This window comes from Sitophilus oryzae, unplaced genomic scaffold (genome assembly GCF_002938485.1).
Source record: "Sitophilus oryzae breed Bouriz unplaced genomic scaffold, Soryzae_2.0 scaffold_60_pilon_pilon, whole genome shotgun sequence".
Lineage (NCBI taxonomy): Eukaryota > Metazoa > Arthropoda > Insecta > Coleoptera > Curculionidae > Sitophilus > Sitophilus oryzae.
In genome coordinates, this window is record NW_022147207.1 from 47,036 (window position 1) to 74,084 (window position 27,049).

The window sequence follows — 27,049 nt, forward strand, 5'->3', positions numbered from 1 at the left end:
CGAGTAAAAATTTGTTTGAAAACAGAATATTTTCACTTTTCGTGTAAGTAACAATGATTATTCTTCTGTATCTGAAATCTTCTGATGGGAAAAAATATATAATGACATATTTTTATATTATTATCTATTTCCAAAGATTTCACAACTTTTTAAATTTCAAACAAGTTTAATTTTTAACATTAATGTGTTTGTTTTGTAGTAATATATTGGTTAGGTGATTTTCATTGAATAACTAATACATTCAACAAATACAATTGTACTCAATAAAATAACATATTTAAAACTTCAATAATTGAAGCAATAAACATTACAGAAATTTCAAAAGAGAAAAGAAGGAAGAACAATGAGAAATATCATCACTACTTCCTCACGTAATAAAAGACCAACAAATGTGGAAGTGAATGAGGACAATCCTTAAGATAAGTAATCCTATTTTTGATTTAAGGTTTTCCTTATTTTGTTATTAAACGTGGACTTTTTTAATATACCCATTTCATGGGAAATTCATTTGTGAAACTGCAATTTTTCTTATTCAATGTTTTTAAAATGTAAGAAACTCACATTTAAAAATTATCTCCGCCACTGGTAACTTCTCTTTTACATTAAAATATCGTTTTATGTGGAACTTGTATCCTAATAAATTATTTGGTCTCGAGATTTATATCAAAAATGCTTTATTTCCAGTTAAACACAGAATGCTGGGTTATTAAAGCCAATCCCTCCTTAAATTAAAGAATTCGCACCTGCGCACTGAAATTTAAAAATATTGTTTCTTTACCTATGTGGTAGGAATTTTCTCTCTCTTAATTTTTTACCCGTGATTTTTTTCCTAAAATTCGTAGTTTTAGAGTGATTGAAGGAAAAGTAAAAAGGACCATTTTACCCCTTATAGGGGTAGTTTTGGGGTGACGGGCTCATCGCTGGGGTTTCAAGATGTTTAAAGATCTACAAAATGAAGCTCCATGCAAAATTGCAGCTTGTCTCTAATTTGTTGAAGGTCACCCATGTAAAACGATGTATCGATCCAGAGCTATATGCTAATATTTAATTTTCTCTTAATGCAGTGTTTTTCAAAAATAAATACATGACCGTTCCGCTAGAACAGTAGTTCCCAAACTTATTTTTCTCGTGGACCACTTTCAAAATTTTACTGGTTTCGGTGGACCCCCTGCTGCTACATTTCTACCACATTCTTAAAGTCGCCAAAAAATAAAAATTGTGTCACTTCTGAGTTCTGTCCCTATATTCCGATATGTAAAAATAAAACGAAAAAATGGTACATTTTATATCACTTTATTTATTAAAAGAATAGAATTACAAGAAAAAATATTAAGGTAATATAGGTTCAGGTCATAATTTTAATTAATGGGAAGGATGTATCTGATGGAGTGTCAGCAAACGATCAATGTTTGACTTTATTTTTGTGAGCAATAACCGCAAATCCCTCCGCTCTGTGATGTTTAATATGCTCCTTTTTTTTGTTAAGAAGTTTGTAACGGCACTAAACTCCTTTCGACAAGGTATGACGAGGGAAAAACTATTAAAAATTTCCTTGCGATTTCCCACAGTCCAGGATATTTTCGGGTATTTCTGCTTGCAGCCAAAATGTTGGGTAGCCTTTCTAAATTTCACCTTCAGCTCCTCATTAGTGCTTAGCCCGAGCAGCTCCTCTTGTAATACAACATTGGCCACTTCCGTTTCATCAAATGGATTTATGATCCATGGTGGTATATCCATCGTCAGTATATCTTCAAACATGGTTTTGAAGTCATCATGTAGAGCACTTAAATGTTGACTATAGGTATGGATATCCTCACCAATACATTCTACCTGCGACAGGTTTGGAAATTGAGAGAATCTGCGCCGATCATCGTTTTGTTTCATAAATTTCAATTCCCAAAGAAAAGCCGAAATTATCCCCTTTGTTTTTATTAAAACAGGCTGTCCCCTTGTAACTGCAAGTTAATATCATTAAATTTTAAAACAAATCTAATAAATACGCAATGTCTGCTTTGAATTTGACTAAGTTTCTTTTAAATCTGGATCTCTACTTCCTAAGAACTCTAATATGGAATCGAAAAACAGAGTAAAAATCTCGTTAGCATGCACCTTCCGACAACCAGCGTACTTCAGTATGTAAGAGCAGTCGTTGGAAGTCTTCATCATTTTCGACGCACAATTGAGCAAATAAACGCGTATTCAATGTATTGCTTCTGATTTTGTTGAAAGCTTTTATTACAAAATGAAGAGATTGGTTCAACCTGTCACTTAAATGTTTTGCCACAAGATGTTGTCGGTGGATTACGAAATGAATAGCTGTAAGTCCTGGAAAAATTCTTTTGAGATGACTTATAAACCCACGATATCGCCTGACCATTGCAGGAGCTCCGTCTGTTGCCACTGAAATAATGTTTGTAAATGGGATAGATTTTTCCGTAAAAAAATTACTCAGGACATTAAATATTGATTCGCCTTTAGTGTCAGTCTCCAAAGTTCTGGCAAATAGCAATTCTTCGTGAATTTCTTCCTCAACAATAAATCGGACATATGCCAATAGTAATGCTTCATTACTGGGTAACGTTGACTCGTCCGGTTGTATAGAAAAATGAGTTTTTGCAGATGATTGCACAAAAAGCTTTCTATATCAGAGCTCATTTCATCAATGCGTCCTTGTACAGTATTGTTACTTAATGGAATTCTTTTAGTACGTCAAATGGAGATTTGTGCAAAACAGTTTTTAAAACCTCTTCAATAGCGGGTAAAATTAATTGTTCTCCGATAGTGTGTGGTTTTCCAGATTTTGCTATAAGTCATTACGCTTGCAAGCCATCATCGTTACTTTGAGACGTTGAAGCGAACATACCGTGCATTGGTGGGTCCTTCATATTTTCTTCAATGTTTGAAAATATTTTAAATTCCTTTACCTATTTTATCAGTATTTTTAGATGATCTTCGAGCTTTGATGGTTTCATAGAGTCATTGCTCAAAACTTTGTTGCATAATAGGCACATGGGCAATTGTTCGTCTGCCTCTGATGGAACAAAACCACATTTCAAATAATCGATACTATATTGTCGACATTTTTCTTTGTTGTAGCCATGTTTCGTGTCAGTTACCTTACCTGTAAAAAAAAAAATGTTTTAGTAACCAAGTTTTTTCTGAATATAGGTATCACACCGCAGCCTTTGTCAGCACGCGGAAATAGAATTACGGCTTGTAAAGGGACCAACTAATAAACCGTTGAGACAAATACAGACGTTTTCACAAAACGGTATCAATTTTAAAGTACATAATTTACCACTAATTTTAATAGTATAAATAAAATTGGTGTACTAGCATCGAATAATTGATCATATTTGTAGGAAAAAAATAAAAGTCGAAATCCTAAAATTGTCCATAAAACGATAACCAACATTTTATTAACCAATGAGTTCACGCGCCCCGTGTATTTGCGTATTTTTTGTCTGAGGCTTCATTGTTAAAACGTGACAAACTGGCATCGAAGTCCAAGCCCTGCCCTTTTCCCGTCGCCCGCGCACCGCTTGCTCTTTCCGAAAAGGAATAGTTTTGATAAACTAGTTACTTCCAAAACCAATTTAAAAATTAATTTTTTTTTTTTTTTTTTTTTATAAAATTAGTAGTTATTTGCAAGAAAAATTACAAAAATTAATTGCTCTGCAATATTGCTTATTCGGCCTTTTAGAGAGGCAGTGTTTCTCTGTGAAAAACAATTGAATAAAACGTGCTGTGTTTGTCTTCAAAACGAAAGAGGACAATTAAAATATCTGTAAGTTACTAAGTTACTTATCTATACAGGCCGTTGTAATCAACCGACTAGTACACGCAAACAAAATACTTAAGTACTATAACGAAAAAAAGGTAGGTTACTTACTTTCTCCGGCACTAGCAAACACAGATATAATTTTCAACTTTTTCCAAATTCCGCCTTTTTTCGAAATTCCGGAAACAAATGAATGCGTTTGCCCTTGGCATCAAGTATTTATAGTGGTGATCAAGTTCATGTCTGAACAAGCATTAACATTGTCGGGCGGATAGCGCTTTGCAAGTCTGTACACGAAATTGTAAGTAATATCGAATACGCAAGTTTGGACAAGTAACAGTCGCTTGTCTTATTAAAATATTATTATCTGCTTAGATAGGTACATAAAACAATGTAGGTAGGCCCTTATAAAAACTATGCTTACATTTTGGCTCTTTACTATCAAAAGCAGATAAATTTTCGTGGACCCCATTAACATCTTATGGACCCCCATTTTTGTTCACGCCTACGTAGACCCCCAGCAAGTCTCCTGTGGACCCCTGGGGGTCCACCTGGACCACTTTGGGAATCACTGCGCTAGAACGTTGTTACTCATTAACCGCTCAGTATTCGCTACGGCGACACCAGGATTTTAATAAAATTTACCTCGCCGGACCCCGTATATTTTATTAAATTACCTCTAGGTATATAAGATGGGCCTTATGAAAACCCACATTCCATTTAAATTAATTTAATTCGAGCGGTGCCGAGAACAAAAGCGCTACCGGAAAGTTTCGTCCGCTTTCAGAAATTCAACAGGAGCATTACCGTATGCTTTCGCGCTACAGTTAAAGTTGAACATAATTCGTCAAAAAAGTACGGGACGTGTTTTAAGGAAACGGCCACTTTTACGAGCTTAGTTAAAGAGACACTCGTTCGTTGTTTGCTCCTTTGTGCCTGACTTTGTTCGAAAATGGCCAAGACAAAATGCAATTTAAACTAACTCTAATTATATCTATGTTAATATAAAATTTAATTTAATAAAACAGTTATAGTAGTTAGTAGTAGTGGGAACTACCGAAACATTCGATAGTTGCAATTCATCCGAATAATCTGATAAAGTTAGTAAGAAAACATCTGTTGAAAACTATTCGGAATAAAAATTATCGAATAGATCATTCAATAGATCATTTGCCTTGAAATATTGTATTCTAGTAATTCAAGCAGCAAAACCATTCATTTATAAAATTCATTCATTTATGAAATTCATTTATTCGTCAGGACTGATTATAATAAAACATTAACTGAATTTTAGTTGTCGCCCGGCGACGTAGGTTCTTTCCGAGAAACCCGAAAACGGTCGGTGGCAATGCTAAGGTAAAGAAGCAGGCATCTCTTGATTTTCAAGTCAGGAGTCAGATATAGATAAGGACACATTATCTTTTTTTATTGAGGTGCTGTATTTACACAGAAAATACATCATGAAGGGCGCTGTTGCCATATTTTGGTATTAGCTGATATTAGCAAAGAATATTTTTTTTGTTTTGTTTCATTTTAGTTAGTTAGGGGATAGTATGTCTATATTATATTCTGCATTTTTTTATTAATATTCCGTTGTTACACTGCAATAATAATTTGTTATTTTGGATGTAGAGGAAAATTATTTTTAATAAAAAAAAAAAAAAAAAAATTTAATAAATAATAATAACAGTAATAATTTGTTATACCCATTAACAACATAATTTAAAATCATTTAATATAAATATTTTTTAAGTAGTAAAATATAAACAACAAATTACGTCAAATTATTTATATTAGATCCCATTTAAAAATAATATAGTCTCTAAATTTTTGTGTGTGGCAACGTTGGTTTATTAAATAATAATAATTACAGAACTAATTTGTTATATTAACAACAAATTTTAAAATCAAGGAAATATAAACATTTATTAATTTTCTAAGCATGCAGTGTAGTGGAAGGAAAATATAAATAAAAAATTAGAAATCAAAATTACTTATATTAGGTGCTTTATAATACTATTTAAAATTCATATTTAATTTCTACTGGCATTTACTTTAAAAAATAAATGAAATATTTCTTCGCAAAAACTACATGTAAGAGAAAATTAGCATAAACAAAAATACAAACATCGTTAACTTTTTTAAATTGGCACGTGTAAAACTTTCATTTTAATTCTCTCACCCCAAAATTTGAGTCTGATAACCATTTAATTTAACCACATTACTACTTAAATATGATTATTAAGTTCAACTAATTCATATTATTAAAACATCTAAAATACAAATATATATTTTAAAATTAATTGTAAGTTCATCTCATCTCTTAAAAATTGCTACTCTCAAAAATTCCCATTAAAAATAGACCATATACCATATAAAATTAAATAATTGAAAGATCGGACTATGGAAAACTACACAAATTTCGGAAAAATTTTGACCACCTGCACATGCACACAATCGTCAATAAATAAAATTCAAAATTAACTACCATTTTAGTATTTTAACTATTTTAATAAACGCAAAACTAGCACAGTATTTATACGACGAAGTTATAAAAATTTGGAAGAACTAATAATGCACTGACGCATACAAAAATCAAACGAATACTAAATTTCATTTATCAAAAGCATTCCATAGTCGTGGCTCAACGATAACCATTTATTTAGTCGCACGGCGAGGTTGTCACATATGCTTTAGTATACAAATGAATGAATGATTTTATTCGAATAAAACCATTCGATAGTTGAAATCATTCATTCATTAACCATTCGATAGTCTAATTCATTCGATAGTTCCCATCGCTAGTAGTTAGAGTTGTATCGGAATTCAGGGTGTCCCAAGATTCCGTGGACATAGAACTGCTACGTGTATTTGAAATCAAAATAATTTCATTAGACATAATTTACCTCTATACAAAAGTGCTTTGTTTGTCCGCTAGAGAGCATGAAACCTTAAAAAAATAAACACATTTTTTAAGATATCTTAAGAACCGCTATTACGATTTGAATAAGATTTTAGGTGACTATGTACTAAAATCGAAACAAAATCTCTGCTGAGAAACATTGCGAAACAGTTTCGTCACATTTTTGATACATATGTTTCGTAACATAAATCGCTTTTTTTTCGAAACATTTTACCAAAATATGGTTTCGCTACATAAGCTATAACAATAAAGATCTTAGTGTCACAAATTTTTGTGGCTCACTTTAACAGATTTTGTACCCGTTTTGTGCCTGAAAAGTTTCCATAATTTATTTGATATTCTGTCAAATATGAGGGTATAGCCTTACTTTATTGTTTTGATTTTGTTCTGCAGTTCTAGCATTTAAGCATTCTTCAAGTTTTTATAGTAATATAATTAAAAAGCAGAAGGAAGGACATATAGTGAGTACAAATACAGATATTTTTCTTATGCGATTTTATAATAATTTATTATAGGTATTACAGAGATGATTTGTTTTAGGAATAAATGTAATAACAGCCACTATAGTCTGTGAACCGAATAACTTTGAATTTGACAGTTCCCGCAGGCTTTTCTAGTGTTAATTTTATTCAGCAATTAATATAATAATTAATTGTTAGCAACTGACACAATGCCGTCTCTTATAGAACAGTCTCGGAGCGAGATTTATGACGTCACGCTAGTTAGATACTACTAATAATACTATACTACTAATAATACTAATATTCACACCACACACCACACACCACATAATGTTTACTGAAATTAATAAATTAATATAAAGTTGTCAAAAGATGACCACATATTTTTTAAAATTATTATTCTTAACACTAAAACTATCTACATTGACTATGGAGTACGATTTCAGCCATGAATATTTTATATGTAATTTTTTGGATTATATTGGACACTATTTTTTTCATATGACACAACACTGATGAAGGCTATAATGTTAGCCGAAACCTTTTTTTTTAAACCAAATAAAAATAATGAAATCCAAATGAAAACATAATCAGCGTTTTTCCCGAACCTAAATCCCAAGAAATCAAGAATTTTAGAATAATTTTACATATAAAATGACAGAGATCTTTATTTCATAGCCATCGCTGACGCATTTTTTTCTATGATATTGCATTATTTGCAAATATAATTTTTCGAACATTGATACTTGCAAAATATACATATAAATTTTGTGAATGCAAATAATAATACATCACTATTAGTAGATATTGAATATTTTTTGTTAAATTAAATCGATTTTAAAACACCAAAATTTAAAATATATTTTACATTTTACCCATTATCTTATGTACCTATTCATTATTTGTATATTTTAAAACATTTGCTGCATTTGTATGGTTCATAGTTTATTTGTCAAACTATTTTTTACTATAAATTGGTATATATATATATATATATATATATATATATATATATATATATATTGTATTTATTAACTGTATATTATGAATATTTCATGTAAACTATATAATTTTTAAAATACAAACCAAAAATACGAGAAATAATTATGTTTTCCATGTATTCTACAACATATTTATTAATCCGTAGTATCTAACTAGCGTGATGTCATAAATCTCGCTCCGAGGCTGTTCTATTAGAAACGGTATTGGTTTGATATTTAGAAATATCAAAAGCTGATGACATTTTACTTTTGACAATTATGACATTTCGTGTTGATTTTTGCAAGAAGAGGAAGAACTGTCACTTGTTTTATTATTTTCCTTTTCTATTTCACGAAAGTAAAAAGAGTTACCTATCTGATTCGTTCAGGCACTCAATTTAAAGAATATCAGTAACTTTTCTTGCAGAGGGATTTTATATTTGCCATGGTGTATAAAAAATAACGGTCAACATTCAAAGTTATTCATTTTATAGACTATACCCATACCCAACAGGAGACCGAAGAAAAATGCTAACAGCAAACTTTTTCTCTTTTTTCCACAATGCAATGGAATACATGTTTTTATGTTTTAATTGTGTTATAATAAAGAAATAAAAATGTTTTAATTATTTTGACAAAAGTTTTCTTTGGCGTTGTTGTCAGGTAGGTAATTAGTTCATAATTTCTATACAGATAGCGCTAAATAGAAACATTTTGGAAACAAGGTTTCCATTTATTGTCGATTCATTTTTGAAATACGAGTTTCTCTCTTTTTAGACACAATTATGATATAATGTAGATGATTTGTGTCCGACTCCATGTCAATTTTATAAAATAACGATTTAAAATTCCGCCATGGTTGCCAGTGATAGCGTTTTTGACTAAAAATATATGTTTTTATTCGCTGTTGAGCTTTTAAACTCATAAGAACGCGTTCGTTACGTTAATTTATATATTTTTATTTTCAGAACCATCATATAGAAATAAAAATCTGTATTTCAAGCAAAAATATTTTGTAGCAACAAATAATGATATATAGAGAGAAGGGGCATTAAAAAATATGAAAGTACATTATTAAACTAAACGATATATTTGATTTTGCCAGACATTTTTTGTGCGAGAAAACCTGAAAACAAAGATTTTAAGATAAAAAATTATGGCGGAGGTCGACATTGTTAATGGTTGTTTTATTTTGAAATCCACACACAGACATAGACTATTTTAGTTTGGTATTTTGTTTCTTCACATTAGAAACAGTGGCAGCTGAAAACATCTTGAACACAAATTGCAGAAAATGTTTCGAAACATTTCCTCTAAAAATTTTGATTCCGCATCGAAATATCTCAGGAAACGGATAGTGTCACCACCCTGGAAACACATGTAATAAAGCCATATAAAATATACAGGGTGTCTCAGAAATAAGTGCAAGTATTTTAACTGGTAGTATGGTTAAACCCCAGACACACGCCTACGAGGTTTTTTCGCGAAAAAAAAATTAAAAATTCGAAATTTTTTGAAAATTTTTTTAGATTTTTTTTTAGTTTTTAGTTAAAAACCATAATTTCTTGATAATATGGCAACATAGGTATTAGATTAAATTTACAAGAAAGAAAATCCAGAAAAGATCCAGTGGTTCTCAAAATTTTAGCAAAAAATTATTTTTTTTGGAAATTTTCAAAGTAAAATAACTCAAATAAAAATATGTTTCTTTTATCGAGATCTACCACCCCTTAAAATACTTGCACTTATTTCTGGGATACCCTGTATAGGTTTCGAAAATGTTTCCTATTTGTTCCTATACCGTTTCTCAATTTTGTGTCAAGAAACAGACGCGATTATTAGAAACATTACCTAAAATGCTACTTGGAAACAAATAAAGTTCAATGAAAGAAATAGTTGTAGTCATTTTATTTCACAGTAAATTGCACTTCCTAGCATTTTCTGCTTGTCGAAATCTTTACAGATCTTTACATCCAAAGATGATATGTAACAAGTAAAGATACATCATAATTTTACTAAACAATTCAATTCTGGTCCTTTGTAACGTTTTTAGTTCGTTATATGTCTTTTATATATATATATATATATATATATAATATATATATATATATATATATATATATATATATATATATATATATATATATATATATATATATATATATATATATATATATATATATATATATATATATATATATATATGATGTCTGGCGTATCATCACCGGATTCCCTATCGTTCCGGCCGGATAATTTATTTGACGAATTTTTACGTTCTCTAGTCCACAACCTTGTTGTCGTTTGACACAACCCTGTTATCGCTCTGTGGAGGCACTGTCAACATCGCTTCTGTCAACTCTCTGTGCTGTCGACTGACTTTTGCTTTTAGCGCTCTGTAGCCTAACCTAACCATCCCGGCTCTTAGAAATGGTGATTATTTAAATCTTGCTGTATAATCTGAATCAGCTGCTATTTCGAAGCTACAGGTAAAGATGAAATATTATCCTTTTAGATTCGATATTATTACTGCATATTTTTAGGGTAGAGTTTTGGATGTCACAACTTAACTTGTATTTGTATTTTGCTGGCACGTTGGCGTCCCTTTTCTTTTGTCCTCCAGAATGTTAGATGGAAGAAAGGACAGTTTCTTTGTTTATTATTGAGCCCTCGGAAGTAATTCGAGGTAGGTTCATTTTGTTTATTAGACCTTGTTTGGTTTTATACAAGAGTTTCATATTTACTATTATTTTTTTAATTATTAATTTATTATGTTTCATTTTTAGGGTCCAAGGTACGGACTATTTCCAAGGTTATAGTCCTAAGTTATGGTCCAAGGTACGGGTAGTGTTCCCTTGTACCATTATCCTATGTACGGATGTCCTGTAAACGAGTGTCCCCAGTAGGAATGATTTTTCTTGCATATAAAGTGCCCCAGCGTGGATGTAGCTTGACCCCCTTGCTGCTTCGTTCCCATCCATAAGCTAGTTAGTAGTTACGGCTGTTCCAATTCATGGTGTCCTCATTCTGGCCCCTTTTGTTGTTTTGGATGGCCGAGTACAGAGATGCGAGACCACCTCACGCTGTTACTGTTTGAAGCAAGATTACGTAAAGAACAGCTAAGTGTAGATTTAAGTTATAGTTTCACATTTAACATTTATAACATTTTCAGTCTTAACTTAATAACGTACATTTTAAATAATATCGTACAGACTATACTTAGTGGTTAGATTATTAAGAACATTTATGTTGATTTAGTAGTTACAATATGATTTAGATCTTAGGTTTCATTACATTACGCCTTGTAATAATATTTAACCACTATAATAATTATTAAAATTGTACAATGCTATTTACCATCAGAATTCATCATGAATAAATATAGTCATTAGTTTTAAGTAATATACAACTGTGTTTTCTTTCTCTGTACATGCCTGGCGCCCAATATCTATATTTTTTTGTTTATTGTTATTGATTAGTTTTCTCTCTAGTGAAATACCTTATCCACGACTGGCTCTCCAATGAAAAGCTGCCGTTCGCAGAGGTAGTTGTTTAAAAAAACGGTACACCTTTTTGCAGCTGAACTGGGAGTCACAAAAGGAGAGGAAAAAATAACAACATAAATACCAAATATATTAACTACATTATTGTAACTACGTGCTCTTTTATAAACTTCGTTATTTAACTTACACTATTAACCCATATATCGACACTTTAGCTGAACTCATTCTATCGAAAAAGTGAGAGAATTAATGACACATACTTTTAGCAATCATGTCATTTTAAATAATAGACCACGGTCAACGTAATTCTCCAGTATCACGCTACGAGATGATTATCTTTGAGAGTATGAGCTGCTGGAAATCGAGAAGGTCGGAACAGTAAATTTAGTCAGTTATTTTTTCGATTATAACCGGCCTTTTTTGGAATGGGAACAGATCACTCAATTATCGCTATTTATTTCGCTAATAAAGCTTTTAATCAAATTGATGGAAAAATTCATAATATATATAAAATATTTATTCTTTCTTAAAGATAGTAAACTAATTATTTAGAATAGTTAATGCCATCATTGCTAATTGACACTAAAATCCTATTTACTCGTTAACTATTGCTTTACCATAGATTTAAAATTAAATCTTCAAGCGATGTCACTTAAAGGTTTTAGGACAAGAGGTAAAAAATTAAAACAAGGTGTCAGCAGCGTCTGAAAATTAATAAAACCTCGAAACCGCTATGGACAGAAATTTTATAAAAGTTAATCTAATTTCCACTTTAAAGTTTTACTTCAGAATCGATAGATAAAGCTGCTTCATTCTTTTGGATTTACCAGTTGGAAACTTAGTAGTTTTGCTTTAATATATCTAGTTTTTCAGTAGAATGTTTAAAATTATATTGTAATGAGTATTTTTATTGATCGACGATCTGCTGTATAAAAATAATTTGTGTTGGGTATCTATTTCAGTCGGGGCGATTAAGATTTACGAAATTAATATTCAATCTTTTGAAAATATTAAATAGGAAAAACATCGAGGTAGAAAATTTGAAAATTCATTTTATTTAGAATTTTTTTACTTTTTTCAAAATAAAATATTAGTTTAGGAAAAATATATCAATTTTTAATCAATGATATGTAGAGCTCGGCAAATATTATTGTAGTAGCTAGCAACGTCGGAAAAACAAGTATTTTAAGACGTCTAGCTCTTTGATATATATTTTACTATGCTCTCTAGAACAGCATGCGGCCCTGTCTGGCTGCCGGTAAACGTTGCGTTCCCTACTGCGCATTGAAAGAAAAATAGTTTTATTAGTCCTTTAAATTTTAGTGTAAAATATAAACCGACCGATTTTCCATAGCTCAGCGCGTAGAGGTTTCGCCTATCAAGCGAGGAGTCAGAGTTCGAATCCGGATCAGGGAAAACACTTTTTTATTTTATTTTCCTTTATATTCTGATAGTAAAGTATTAAATATTTGTTTTTTTTTAATCACCAGAATTATTTAATATTTTACTATCAGAATATAAACGAAAATAAAATAAAAAAGTTTTTGCCCTGACCCGGATTCGAACTCTGACTTCTCGGTTCGTAGTGCGAAACTCTACGCACTGCGTTATGGAGACATGTTCGGTTTATATTCAATACTAGAATTTATAGGACTAAATTAAAAAAATAGGATCTTCTTCCGATGCGCAGTAGTGAACGCAACGGGTATCGGCAGCCAGACGGGCCGCATGCTGTTCCAGAGAGCATAGTAAAAGATATATCAAAGAGCCAGATGTCTTAAAATACTTTCTCGAAAACGTTGCTAGCTCTTAGACTATTAGTTGCCATTTTATAAGTCACTCGGATATCTATTTTCAGATCATACGGTATTCTTACTGCTACTTTAAATATTATCACTCAAAATATTATAGTATTTTCTAAATTATCTGAAACTTTTTAAAAAATCTGGCGCCCAACGTGGGGTGTGTGACCGACCTACCTTTGCATAGACAGGTCGAACGTGGCAGAGAATAGCATTTTTTTATGTGTTACAAATACAATATGTATGTATTTTTAAATTTACTTTCCAACAATTATAGCTTTCTAGTATAATAGTTTTTATTACTTTTTTTTATATTTATGCAATATAACAAAATAAACTTTTATTACCGTATTTTTTTTGACAAGTTGTATAGTATTAAAAGAAGGCGTCCATTCTTCTCAAAGAGACCTGGTTTAAATTAAAAGGAAGTATAAATAAAAAAATTGGTCAAGTGCTAGTCCAACAACATTAGATACTATATTATTATAAACTTTTTTTCCGATTTAGCTGAAATTTTGAAAGCGCGTATAAGTAATTAAAAAAAATGAAGAAACACATTACTAAAAATTGTATTAATCAAAAATAAATATGTAAAAATATGTAAAAATTAAAAAAAAAGATTAACAAAAAGTGTCCTTGACTAGGATCGAACCTGCCTTACTACGGCTCTAACGTCATAGCAGCGTAAAGTCCTGACGCTTTAACCACGCGGCCACCGAGGACTTGAAAGATTCTATGTAAAATTCTTACTTAAAAGATAATGTTTAGTGAAAGTACTTTTTTATTTATAAATATTTATTTAATTCTGTTTTTAGTATTTATTCTTATAGCGGCAACATAGATACATTATCTGTAAAAATTTCATCTGTCTAGCTATAACGGGTCATAAGATAGACCTTTGTGACAGACGGACGGACGGACGGACAGCAAAGTCTTAGTTAATAATAGGGTTCCTGTTTTTACCCTTTGGGTACGGAACCCTAAAAATACTCAAAGTCTCGGTCTCAACGTTTATATTAAGTTAAACAGTGACACGTGTTTTGCTCATACGAGCATCATCAGACAAATACAATAAAAGTCATTCCACACACACGTTCACATTTTTCATACAGGAGTGTTGTTTTAATATGTAAAATGTGAACGTGTTTGTGGATTGACGTTTATTTTATTTGTCTGATGATGCTCTTATGAGCGAAAACAGCCATTTTTATTCATGGGGTTGTAGAATGAGTGGAAGGGGGGGGGGTTAATCACTGCGACCTTAAAGATCTATTGTGTCCCCTTTCCTTGAGTTATCACTCATACATGTTGTAGGAAGGACAGGGTATTTCCCATCCTTCTCTGACAACAGATGTTCCTCATCCTCCGAGGGTATACACCCCTCCACGGTTGAGGTTTGGCCCTCCGTGCCCTTCACAGTCGAGGATCTTGTCTCCAGCTGAGGTACCTGTGAGGTGGAGGCTGGGGGGTATGGCTTCATTTGTCTTTATTAAAAAAAACAGGGGTTGATGGCAGAAGGGTGAAAATCTAGGGTTGTATGTATTTTTATGCCACATAATAAAAAAATAAAATAAAAATTTTTGTCCAAATAATTAGAATGGAGGAAATCCCCTATTCTCATTCTCTGATATGATGGATTTCATGTACTGGAAAAAATTACTAAATAATTGGCGATTAAATAAATAGACAAAATAAAGCAATTTTTACTCAGATTTACCTAATACGGGTTTATTACAGACTGTTGATCGTACAAATGTAAAAATTATCTATTTATTTTAATTAAAGAATGGGAAAATACTCTACCTGAATTTTCTCGTAATTTTGGCAGGAAGTTGTTCCAGAAAGCACATGCTTGTGCACGCGGCCCTCGACCTATTCCATTTTTGTCAGCATTGAATATAAAATATTGAGGTTGTTCTTTTGTGTACAGCGGCCAGTTGACATCGTCGGTAACGGGTTTCAAAAAAGCGCACGCTCTTTATTTGCTTAATACATAAAATATGGGCTTGAATTTTTAAACTGTCAATATTGGTTCCGTTCCGTCGTATCGCTAATAAATTGTACAGACGATTTTGCTTTTTAACGTTTTTAAGGTAATTTGTTATATTTGTTAATATAACCACATACATATTAATATTTATATGTATTTTATTTTACAAAAGTAAATACAATTTTATGCATTTTAGAAATATTTCTTTATTAAACAACCTTTTCATTGTTATATTTATTAATTTTAACTGTTTGTTGTCGTCTAAAATATATCGTGCATATGCTGCATACCTACATCATAAATAATTATGAATAATAGGACTATAAACTGCATTATTCAAAACGAATATAAAATTAACATCAATGTAATGATACAGGGTGAGTCTTAAAAATTTTGGAAATGTTGTTTTTTGAAAAGAAGTATTTTTTAATTCTTTAGTTAAAAAAACATAATATCTCAAGAATATGGCAACCTTGGTAGTAGAATAAATGTAAAGGAAGGAAGACCTAGAAAACATCCAGTGGTTCTCAAAATTTAGCCAAATATTTCTGTTTTAATATTTTAAGTAAAGTAACTCGGTTATTTGAGACTTATTTGGAAAACAGTAAAGTAAAAATATGTTTCTTTTATCGAGATCTACCATCTCTGAAAATATTTGCACGTATTTAAGACGCATCCTGTATATTCCTCAAGGAGGACAGTGGCCAACTAACTTGAGTATGTTTTCCCAGTACAAACTTTGAAATACTACACTTGTGACAAACATCACAAGTACATGCAAGAGATTTTTTTGCTATATAAAAGCACGACTCTGTAACATGTATAGCAAGGATCATGGAAAATAAGTTTTGGTCCAGAGCCAGTACTTAGAATACAAACACAATAACATTTTTGAAACTTCTCTATTTTGTTTTCTTTCGTACCTTTTTATCTAGATCCCATGTTTAAAAATACATAGAACACAAAAAAAAATTCTGAAACTTAGAGTAAAATAATTATTATTTCTTGAAACATATAGCGACTGAATAAATATTAATGCATTTAAATTTTATAAAAGTGTGTTCTGAAAAATCTCTTGTTTTGAAAACTATGAAAACTATGAAATAATAACTATTAAAATATACATATACCGGAATTGATAAACGCCATTTATATTTGCAAATATTCTAAAAATAAGCAAAGTAATGCAGCAGATTATAAATAACTCGGAGATACAGGATTTTGCTTTTCGCTTCACTTCCCGCACAAAATAGTTTCATATTTCCGGAGATACTGATTTTTAGAACATAAAATCCATTCTATTTCTCTAATGAGTTTCGGAGAACATCCGGGAATTATAGTAAACAATGTGTCATTTAAGATAAAGCGGTATTCTATGAGAGCGGTAAAACATTCTCTGGGAATTTGTGATGCTAGGTTTAAAATTATTTTTCTTAAAAAGAAAAAAAACTAAACTGAAAAAATAACAAACATTTTCATTCATAAAATAGTTTTAAAAAACGAATATATAACCTCGAGAACGCACACACTTCAATTTTATATATTTTTTTAATGTTTAATCTACAATTTAATGTATGTACAATATGATTTAATTAGTAAGTAATATTATTTTGGCTCAAACGTCACAAAAGTATTAATTTTTGCGACGTTATTGACAATATAAAAATTTTAACGCCTAGGCATAAAAGTAAAGCACTTTTACGCCTAAGCACAAAAGTACGAAAATATATTATTAAGCTGACATAAAGTGTCAAATTCAACGAGCGTAATCATAGTTTCTCAATATATAATTACATTCACGGTATTACTTTTAAATATTTTTATATTATTTAGGATATTTGCAATTGTTTTTTGGGGCCTTTAAAAAAACCATATTTTATGCGGAGTAAAAATTACTTTGAGGCTCGCCTCTCGCCTATATGTCGTCAAACATACAGCTTCGCCACGAAAAAAGTATCATTTTTACTCCTAATAAAACAATATACTATTTTAGACTAATGTAAATGGCGTAGTGTATAATTCTTTGTAAAAATTATATAATATTTCATTATAACAATTTTTTATAGAAATAAGAAAATATCGAGGGGATATCAAATTTTATTTATTCGACCATACCCGCGTGTAACTAGGCTTTCAAAAAAAAATGGTTTTTTTCATCTAAAATTTAGCCAATTGTAACAAACACAGAAGTAGTTCATTCTTTATTCAATTTCAAGTAAATGTCCATCATATACTTAGAAGTTATGTATGTTCTTTCAAATATATTTGAATAAAATTTTAATATCTCTCAGATTATAATCTTAGTAACTAAAACTATATAAAAAAAGTTTGCTTAACAAATTTTAAAATTTTATAATACAATTTTTCTGTAAACAAAAACAAAATAAAATAATATTATGTTGTCCTGTTTTTAAAATATTTTAATTGCTTTTTTGTTACTTTACATTTTTATATTCACTACCTGATACTGATGGACTGTTTAAAATTTCTTCTGACTTATGAATATTAGCTCGTAATATACGTAAGTTGTTAAATATCAGCCTAAACCAGAGAACTATTTTAATTATTTCTAGTTCATTTATGAACATATATGTGGTACCATATTAATATAGTTTTTTATTATTATTGTAATAACATAGAGGTTGAGTCTAAAATAAGTGCAAATATTTTCACAGGGTTATCTCGATAAAATATATCTTATATTTACCGTGTTTCCGACAAGTCAAGACACTTTAAAAATTAAATAAAATAATTTTTCGCTTAAATTTTGATAACCACCGACTTTTTTCTGGGATTTTTTTGTAAATTTAATTTATAAATTTTCCACCAAATACTCCAAACAAATAAATCGCCAGAAAATTTAATAGACGTGTTTCTGGGGTCGAAATATACCACCTCTAAATATATTTGCACTTAAGATTCACCCTGTATATAAAATATAAATTAAAAATTTAAAATACAATTACCAAATAATTATTTACATTTTACTTAATCAATACGATTATAAGCATTTCTATATAGGGATCTAAAAATATTTATAAATACTAACTGACTAATATTTATATTTATTTATTTATACAGGGCGAGTTTTAAATAAGTGCAAATATTTTCAAAGTAGATCTCGTGAAAAGAAACATATTTTCTCTTTACTGTTTTCCAGATAAGTCCAAAATAACCGAGTTAATTTACTATAAATGAAAAAAATTATTTTTCGCTTAAATATTGATAATCGATAAATCTTTTCTGGATTTTTTTCCTTGTAAATTTAATCTACTACCTATGGTGCCGTATTATGAAGATGTTATAATTATTTTTAAAAAAAAAATTATATATATTGAAAGCTACAAGACATTTGTACATCAGAAGGAGGAATATGGCTTAACAAATCAGGTTGATTACTTGTCCATTTTCTCAATTCGAACCCCCCAGTACGCATAAGATCAACAAGTTCGTGTTGCAAACTTAGAGCAGAATTTAGATCATTTGCACCACAAATTGCGTCATCTATATAAATATTTTTCTTTATTGCCTTTGCAGCTAAAGGAAAATGAGACTCTCCCTGATTAGCAAGTTCTTGCAGTGTTCGAAGAGCTAAATATGGAGCAGACGATACCCCGTATGTCACTGTGAGCAGTTTGTATTCTTGAATTGGTTCATCTGAAGAAAAACGCCATATGATTCTTTGAAAGTTTTGAAATTGTGGTTGAATAAGAATTTGTCTATACATTTGCTTAATGTCACAAATAAAAACATATAGATGAAATCTAAAAGTTAAAAGAATAGAAGCAATATCCTGTTGTAACTTAGGTCCTATAAATAAAGAATCATTGAGAGATGTTCCATTCGTGTCTCGAAAACTAGCATTAAAAACCACCCTAAGCTTAGGTCCAGATATCTCATTTTTTATAACAGAATGATGAGGTATGTAGTAAGCTGTAGGAGAGTTATAGTCTTCCGGAGGGATCAATACCATATGTCCATTGTTGAGATAATCCTGCATAAACTCACAGTAAGCTTTACGAAGCTCTGGATTTTTAGCAAGCCGGAACTCTAGTGATGTAAATAGTCGACGAGCTTGATAACATGTATTACGGAAGAATGGATTCGGTATTTTAAACGGAAGAGGTACACAGAATCTGCCAGACTGATCTCTATAAGTTAGCGATCTATAAATTTCCTCACACTGGACATCCTCAGTAGACAGGCTAGAAATTTTAGGAATTTCCTCAACTTCCCAAATTTTTGAAGCTGAATATCTAAGTTATTTTCAATAGAAGTATGGCAGCTTAGCAAAGTTGAATTATGTAACGGTACATGGTCAGAAACTGCCATGCCTTGAAGAATATATCCGAAAATTGTTTCTAGCAACAGTTGACCCTGTTCACCTAAAACCCGTCCTGAACGTAGAATATGAGGTACCATTCAGCATCAATTAAAAGGTCAATAGGACCTGGTTTTTGAATGAATAATCAGCTAATTTAAGATAGAATTTATATTTATCTTAGGTTGGTCAGAACTACAGGTCAGTTCTGACCAACCTAAGATAAATATAAATCCTTCGTCTTGGACACATATCCAGAATCTTAAATTAGCTGATTATTCATTTCAAAACCCAGGTCCTATTGACCTTTTAATTGATGTTGAATTGGTACCTCATATTCTACGTTCGGGACGGGTTTTAGGTGAACCGGGTCAACCAATATAAAATTATATACATTTAAAAATTCTAACAAATTTTTCAGAAAATTACAAATTAAAAAAAAATTCGCGAAAAAACCTCAGTCGTGTACTCCCAAAAATATTTGCACTTATTTAAGACTCATCCTATATAATCAAGTAAATATTGCCAACTAATTATTTTTTTTTCAAATTAAAAACGATATGCTTTACAAAATAAACCGAATATTAGCTTGTTCGATTATTTCTATCTTCCTGGATTTATTTCTGCAATTATTACTGATTCGGCGGACCGGAAGTAGCCAATTATAACTTTATAACAAGTAATTATTTCCAAATTAAAGATAAACCATTTAAATGGGTTATAAATTTTATTCGGGCAACTTCAACTCTAAGTTCCGAAACCGGCCATTACTGGAAAAGGACGGAGAGAGAGAGCGAGATAAACTAAATAGCCTTTAGGGATGGCATCAAACTGCGGCGTAGCAAATTATAATAGATTACTATGGGTTAATGTTATTCAAGTTGTTTAGAAACGAGGTATTTTAAACTGTAGTTTGATAGATTTTGACCAATTATCCACTTTGTCTAACTAAACACAATTTCGCTATTAAAGCTTTTAATAGATTTTTTTAAATAGAAGATTGCACAAAAGAGCCTAATGTTTTGAGATAATATTTCTGGCATTACAGTTTGTCAAATACGACAGATATATCGGGGAATGGAAATCGATGATAACCGTTCGGCATTTAACGTTTTATGTAAAACTGACTAGGTATTTTTACACATATGAAGAAGAAAATTAAAGATAAAGGATCATACTATGTCCGTATAGTAGCACATTTTTAGACAACTTCTTTATTTTTAAGGTTTTGGTAGTCAAACATCAACAAAATATTCCTTATGTTTGATGTTTGGACTAAATTTTCTCGAAAATTAAGACATAATTTAAAATTCCGTTACGATACGGAAATAGATTGAAGTTTTGTGATTACAATGATATATAATTTATACGGTTTTGTAACAAATCATGCGCAGATCCCTTACAAGCAAGTAGAAGAGACAATAAGGAAACTTAAAAATAGAAAATCTCCTAATCAAGATAAAATACCAAACGAGCTAATAAAAAACGCAGGCACGGCTATCATAGAGGAATACACAAAACTGTTTAACATTATATTACAACATAAGAAAATACCAGAAGAATGGAAACAAAGTATAACAATACCCATTTTTAAAAAGGGAGATACAACAGACCCAGCAAACTATAGAGGAATAACATTACTGAGCACCTTGCTAAAACTTCTGACTAAGATCATTGCGGACAAAATCTCCTCAATAGTGCCAATAAGCGAGGAACAACAAGGATTCCCAAGAAACCGATCAACTACCGATGCACTATTCATACTCAGGCAACTAGTTGAAAAATCCTTAGAATATAACTCTCCAGCCTATCTATGTTTTATAGATTTAACAAAGGCCTTTGATAGAGTCCAACTAAGAGACATCATTACCATCTTGGAAAGCAGTAATGTCTCGAAAGAATTCATAGAACTTATCAAGGACTTAAACACAAACACAACAACCCAAATAAGAACAAACTTTACCTTAACGCAGCATCTTCGAACTACAACTGGTATTCGCCAAGGCGACAGCCTCAGCCCTCTGTTATTCAACACAATCATGGATCAAGTAATAAAAACTGTCAAGAATACTGGATTAGGATATCGAATGGGAATGCATAAAGTAAACATATTATGCTATGCCGATGACGCAGTACTTATTGCAGAGTCAGAGGACGACATCCAAAGAATGCTACAAGCTTTTAACAGACAGGCAGAAAAACTTAACATGCAAATTTCCACAAATAAGACCAAATGCATGACCATTACAAAGGAGCCTCTACGGTGCAAATTGGTAATAAAAACAAAACTGTTGATCAGATAATGTCATTCGAATACCTCGGATGAAAAATTACAAGCTCAGGATTCCTGGAAGAAGAAGTAAGGAAACAAGCCAATAAAGCTGCCGCAATATCAGGACATCTAAAATATCCCATATAGAAAAACAAACATTTGAGTACAGAATGTAAGTCAAGAATATACAAAACCTGCATACGACCAGTGATGACATATGGTGCGGAAACCAGAGCTGAAACATCAGTAACAAAGAGAATCCTACGAACTACTGAAATGAAGACCTTAAGAATGATAACTGGATACACATTGAGGGACAGACAGAGAAATGTAGACATAAGAGAAAAGTGCCAAACAAACGACGTTGCCAGATGGATAAGGCAGAGAAGAAGAGAATGGAACCAGCATGACCAGCAGACCTACTGGACGACCACCTAAACGTTGGCAAGACAGTTGGCAGTCAACCTCGCAAGAGTTGCTTAGACGAGGAGGAAACTGGATATAAACAGGCGATACGCCTTCTAAAAGAAGAAGAAGAAGAAGAAGTAGTTTAAAATACGAAAAAATATATTTTCTTGAAAATAGATTTGTTTGTCTGGAAACGTGCTCTCCATTTTTAATCTTTCTATAATTAATATTAATTTTTAACAATTTTTAGTAAATGACGTCTACAGATTAACCTCGACAAAATTATCAACGATTGTCATTCCCCAGCCGTTATGGACGCCGTTTTTTCGATCACACGGTATTATTAGTTCACACAACAACTATATTATCTTAACCAAGTTTGGTTAGGTATATAAATAAATTTGTGTCTGATCATTTTTGTACTCTGTAGAAAGATTTTGGAAATACGTTAACAATGTCAGAGATATACAGGATGAGTGTTAAATAATTACAAATATTTTCAGGGCTGGTAGATCGCGAGAAAAGAAACATATTTTCTCTTTACCGTTTTTGAAATAAGTCTAAAATAACCGATTTATTTTATTTCAAAAATTGGCAAAAAATATTTTTTGCTTAAATTTTCAGAACAATTGGATGTTTTCTGGCTTTTCTTTCTTGTAAATTTAATGTACTACCTATGTTGACATAGTATCGAGAAATTATGTTCCTTAACTAACAATTAAAAAAGTCCAAAAGTTTTTCTAAATCTAAATTTTTGATTTTTTTCGCGAAAAAACCTCATAATGTTGTTTCTGGGGTCGAAATATACTACCCCTGAAAATATTTGCATTTATTTAGGACTCATCGTGTATAAAGAAAAATTTTTTTAAGTGTTTATTGCATCTACTAAAAATTATCAATAAATAATAATAATAAATAAAGCTTTATTGTACAAAAAGCCAAAATAGCTTCATCGACAAAGCAATAAAAACAAACAAAAGCACAAAAAATATACAAATAATAAAAAAATACGTTATTAAAATCACAAATAGAATATACATACATACATTGCAGAACACAAAAAAAAACGTATCAATAAAAATTTTACAATTTTAAAATTGTAAATGGTTATAATCACTTAATAGTTATTATAAAATATTAAATACTAGACTTTTTTAACCAGTGTGTGAGATGATCAAAATTTGAAAATTCACAATTGTTCAAGACTAAACATCAACAAAAAAGTTTACCGCATATAGGGCTCTCCCCAGTAAGTATGATTTCAGAGCTTTGCAAAATGCGGGAAAGAATGAAAGCGACTTGATATCCAAAGGCAGATGATTGTACATGTTTTGGTATTTTACAGTATTGAGCCTTTAAATAGTTCTGAGCTCGGGGTTGGCAGATAAAGATCGTGCTCCGTATTCCCAAGTGGATAGTTGTCAGGTGGTCTTTCGGGAATAGCAGATATGTGCTTGCTGATTAAGCAAACGGATTCAAAAATGAATAAAGAAGGAAGAGTCAGTATTTTGAAATTTTAAAAGAAATTCTGGCAGTGAGTTCTACTCTTCAGTCCCAATAAATATCGAACTGCTCTCTTTTGAAGTTTGAAAATACCATCAAATTTTGTCGCGCAGCAAGTACCCCAGAATGGAAGAGCATAACAAAGATGCGACGCAAAAAGGGCATAATAGACTATTCTAGAGGTTGATAAGTTATGTTCCTTAGTTTGGCACCTTAATTGGCATAGAAGTATGTCGTTATGTTTAAGGAAAAAATATATGTTTTTTAAATAACGTATTCGAAAACATATTGCAAAAAATAAGTTAAGCATGATTCTTTGTTAAGAATTCGTACAAAATTTCATTATTCATTATTAGTTCATCAGTTTATAATCATCTGCTGATGATGCTAACATGGTTAGCGAAACGTGCGTCCAGTGTAAAAGTAAAAGTGTTTAGGTGTATTGTGGTGATTTAGTGTTTTTATTTTGCTGTGTAACACCAAAGGTTCCAACCCTCAACTGTAATATTCATTATTAATTTGTAGTGATACAGTTTGATAATCCAAAAATATCTTTTCAAATTTTATTACAAAAAAAATATTTTTTTTATACAAAGTGAGTCTTTAATAAGTGCAAATATTTTTAGGGGTGGTATATTTCTACTCCAAAAACACGTCTATGAGTTTTTTTTTGAAAAAAAAATTTGAAATTCGGTATTTTTCGAAAAAGAATTTGGATCATTTTTTTAAATTTTTAGTTAAAAAACATATCTTTATATTATAACAACATTATATATTTGCACTTATTTAAGGTTCACCCTGTATAATTAGTCAAATTTTAATCAAATATCTCATATTTGTAATGAAAGCCTTTGAGCATTACCTGATACACGTTAAAATAAGTACAAAGCACTATAAATGTTTAAAATTAACATTATTAAAAACTTTTTAGGCCTCGACTTAATTGATGAAAAGGTTTAAAACATAATTTGATATTACCCTTTGTGCTAGAAAGGTTCGCAAACTATAAACTTATATCTAGTCTTCCTAATTATTTTATACAATAATGAGGGAATATATCTATTACAACCAAAGTCGCGATTGTAATAAAAAAAATAACAATAAAAAATAAAAAAAAATATACGAAATTTAACACTTTAATTGTTTATTTATTATAATGTTTCTCATTAAATTGTTAAAATTTTAATTGAAGAGAATTAAATTTATCTTTGAGAGCAAAATAAAACATTAAATCACCACAATATACCAAAACATCTTTTACTTTTACGCTGGACGCGCGTTTCGCTAACGATGATGAGTGATAATGATGACGATATGCTAAAGATGAGTTTTAATCATCTGCTGATGATGCTAACATAGTTAGCGAAACGCTCGTCCAGTGTAAAAGTAAAAAGTGCTTTGGAGTATTGTGGTGATTTAGTGATTTATTTTGCTGTGTAACACCAAAGGTTCCAACCACCAACTGTAATAAATATATTTGAGACCCATTATTTTTAGATACAATCCATCATTATGTCTACTATAAATATCAACCTTTACTTATTCTACATAGGTAATTCTGGATTAATATAAAATTTATGCTAAGTAATTTTATGTTAAGTTATAAAAGCAGAGACAGAATACAGAATGCTTTAGTTATAGCACTACAGCCTACAGTTATAGTACTAAGTTAAATATGCATAAATTGTTTAATGTTAGCATTTGCATAAAGAAAATCTGTAGCACATTATTAAAATTATATAATTTAGTCTTCTAATGAAAACCACTTTCAAGATTAACTCAAGTTTTCGAAGTTAGTTAAATCTCTGAGTTATTTGCAAGAAGTTTTCGTTAAAACAGAGACTATGAAGGTGCATAAAGTCGACAAGTATGCACTTTCATTAGTATATTAAACTTATACCTTATTAAAACGAGATTGATTAACAGTTTTAGATCCAAAGTACTTTATGTTCTAAGTTCCCTAGTTAATATTAAAACGGTAATTGCAGCATACGTTTTAGTAATCAAAAAGTTTTTGCTCATAGTGTGATGTGTTATATAGTTCAATAGATCTTAATATAATTATTTCTTAGTATTATTTGTGAAATCGCCTGCATCCACATATAGAAAAAATCCTCCTAGAATAGCAAACGGGTTTTCGCACCAACCGTGGCATCGTCGATTTCATATTCTCCATTCGTCAACTACAGGAAAAAGTAAAAGACATTCATCGACCTAACAAAAGCCTTCGACTCTGTGAACAGAGATGCACTTTGGGCAATTATGAAAATGTTCGGAGTATCCAACAAGTTTCTTACAGTGTGTAAAAGCCTCCATAACAACAAGTCAAGAGTGTCACATAAGAGGTCCCTTCCTAACAAATACAGGAGTTAGGGAGGGATGCATATTAGCGCATCTTCTATTCAACATAAACATGGCAGCGCTCTCCATTATAGTGGATAGCAAACTGCAAGAAAAAGGATTGGGTATTAGATACAGATATGATGGCGGTCTGTTCAACATAAAAAGACTCAGGGCAAAAACACGTTCAAAATTCATCACAGAACTTCAATACGCTGATGACTGCGCTCTAGTTGCTAAAACGTTACAGCAATTACAAGAAATGTTGAACACATATACCTGGGCATACGAGGCTTTGGGCCTTAAGTTGAACATGATGAAACTAACATCATGTGCACTCCCCCGGAAGATCACAACAATGCTATAAAGGTCGGAGAAGAACTATTGAAATATGTAGCGAAATTGAATTACCTTGCCAGTTTGATTTAGGAAAAGGCCAATATCGACTCTGAAATTCAGCACAGGATTAGCAGCGCCTCAAGAGCATTCTGGAAATTAAAAAACAAGGTTTTCTACCAACCAAAAGGTAAAGAGGTAACAAAACAATTATATTTTTGAATGAAGTGAGATAACATTACGTATCAGTCACAGAAAATCTCATGAAGGGAAACGCCTTGCGTAACCATTTTCTGATGCGTGTCAAATACTCGTCTGCGAGTAATGGCAATAGTAGTAATATAATTATTTAACTCTTTATACAATGTACTAAATAATAATATTTTTAGAGACATACCAATTCTCAGTTTATCTTTATAATGATATTAGAGC

General features: G+C 30.9%; 1 protein-coding gene across 1 annotated transcript in view; it reads right to left on the reverse strand.

Annotated features, from left to right (window-relative positions):
• Window positions 1-15,064: 15,064 nt before the first annotated feature.
• Window positions 15,065-27,049, reverse strand: part of LOC115887684 (acetylcholinesterase) — a gene marked incomplete in the record, with an annotated part of 242,446 nt that continues 230,461 nt past the window's right edge. Inside the window, 2 exon segments of the mRNA XM_030907142.1 lie at window positions 15,065-15,093; window positions 15,251-15,408. Of these exon segments, the coding sequence (XP_030763002.1) occupies window positions 15,065-15,093; window positions 15,251-15,408 (187 nt within the window).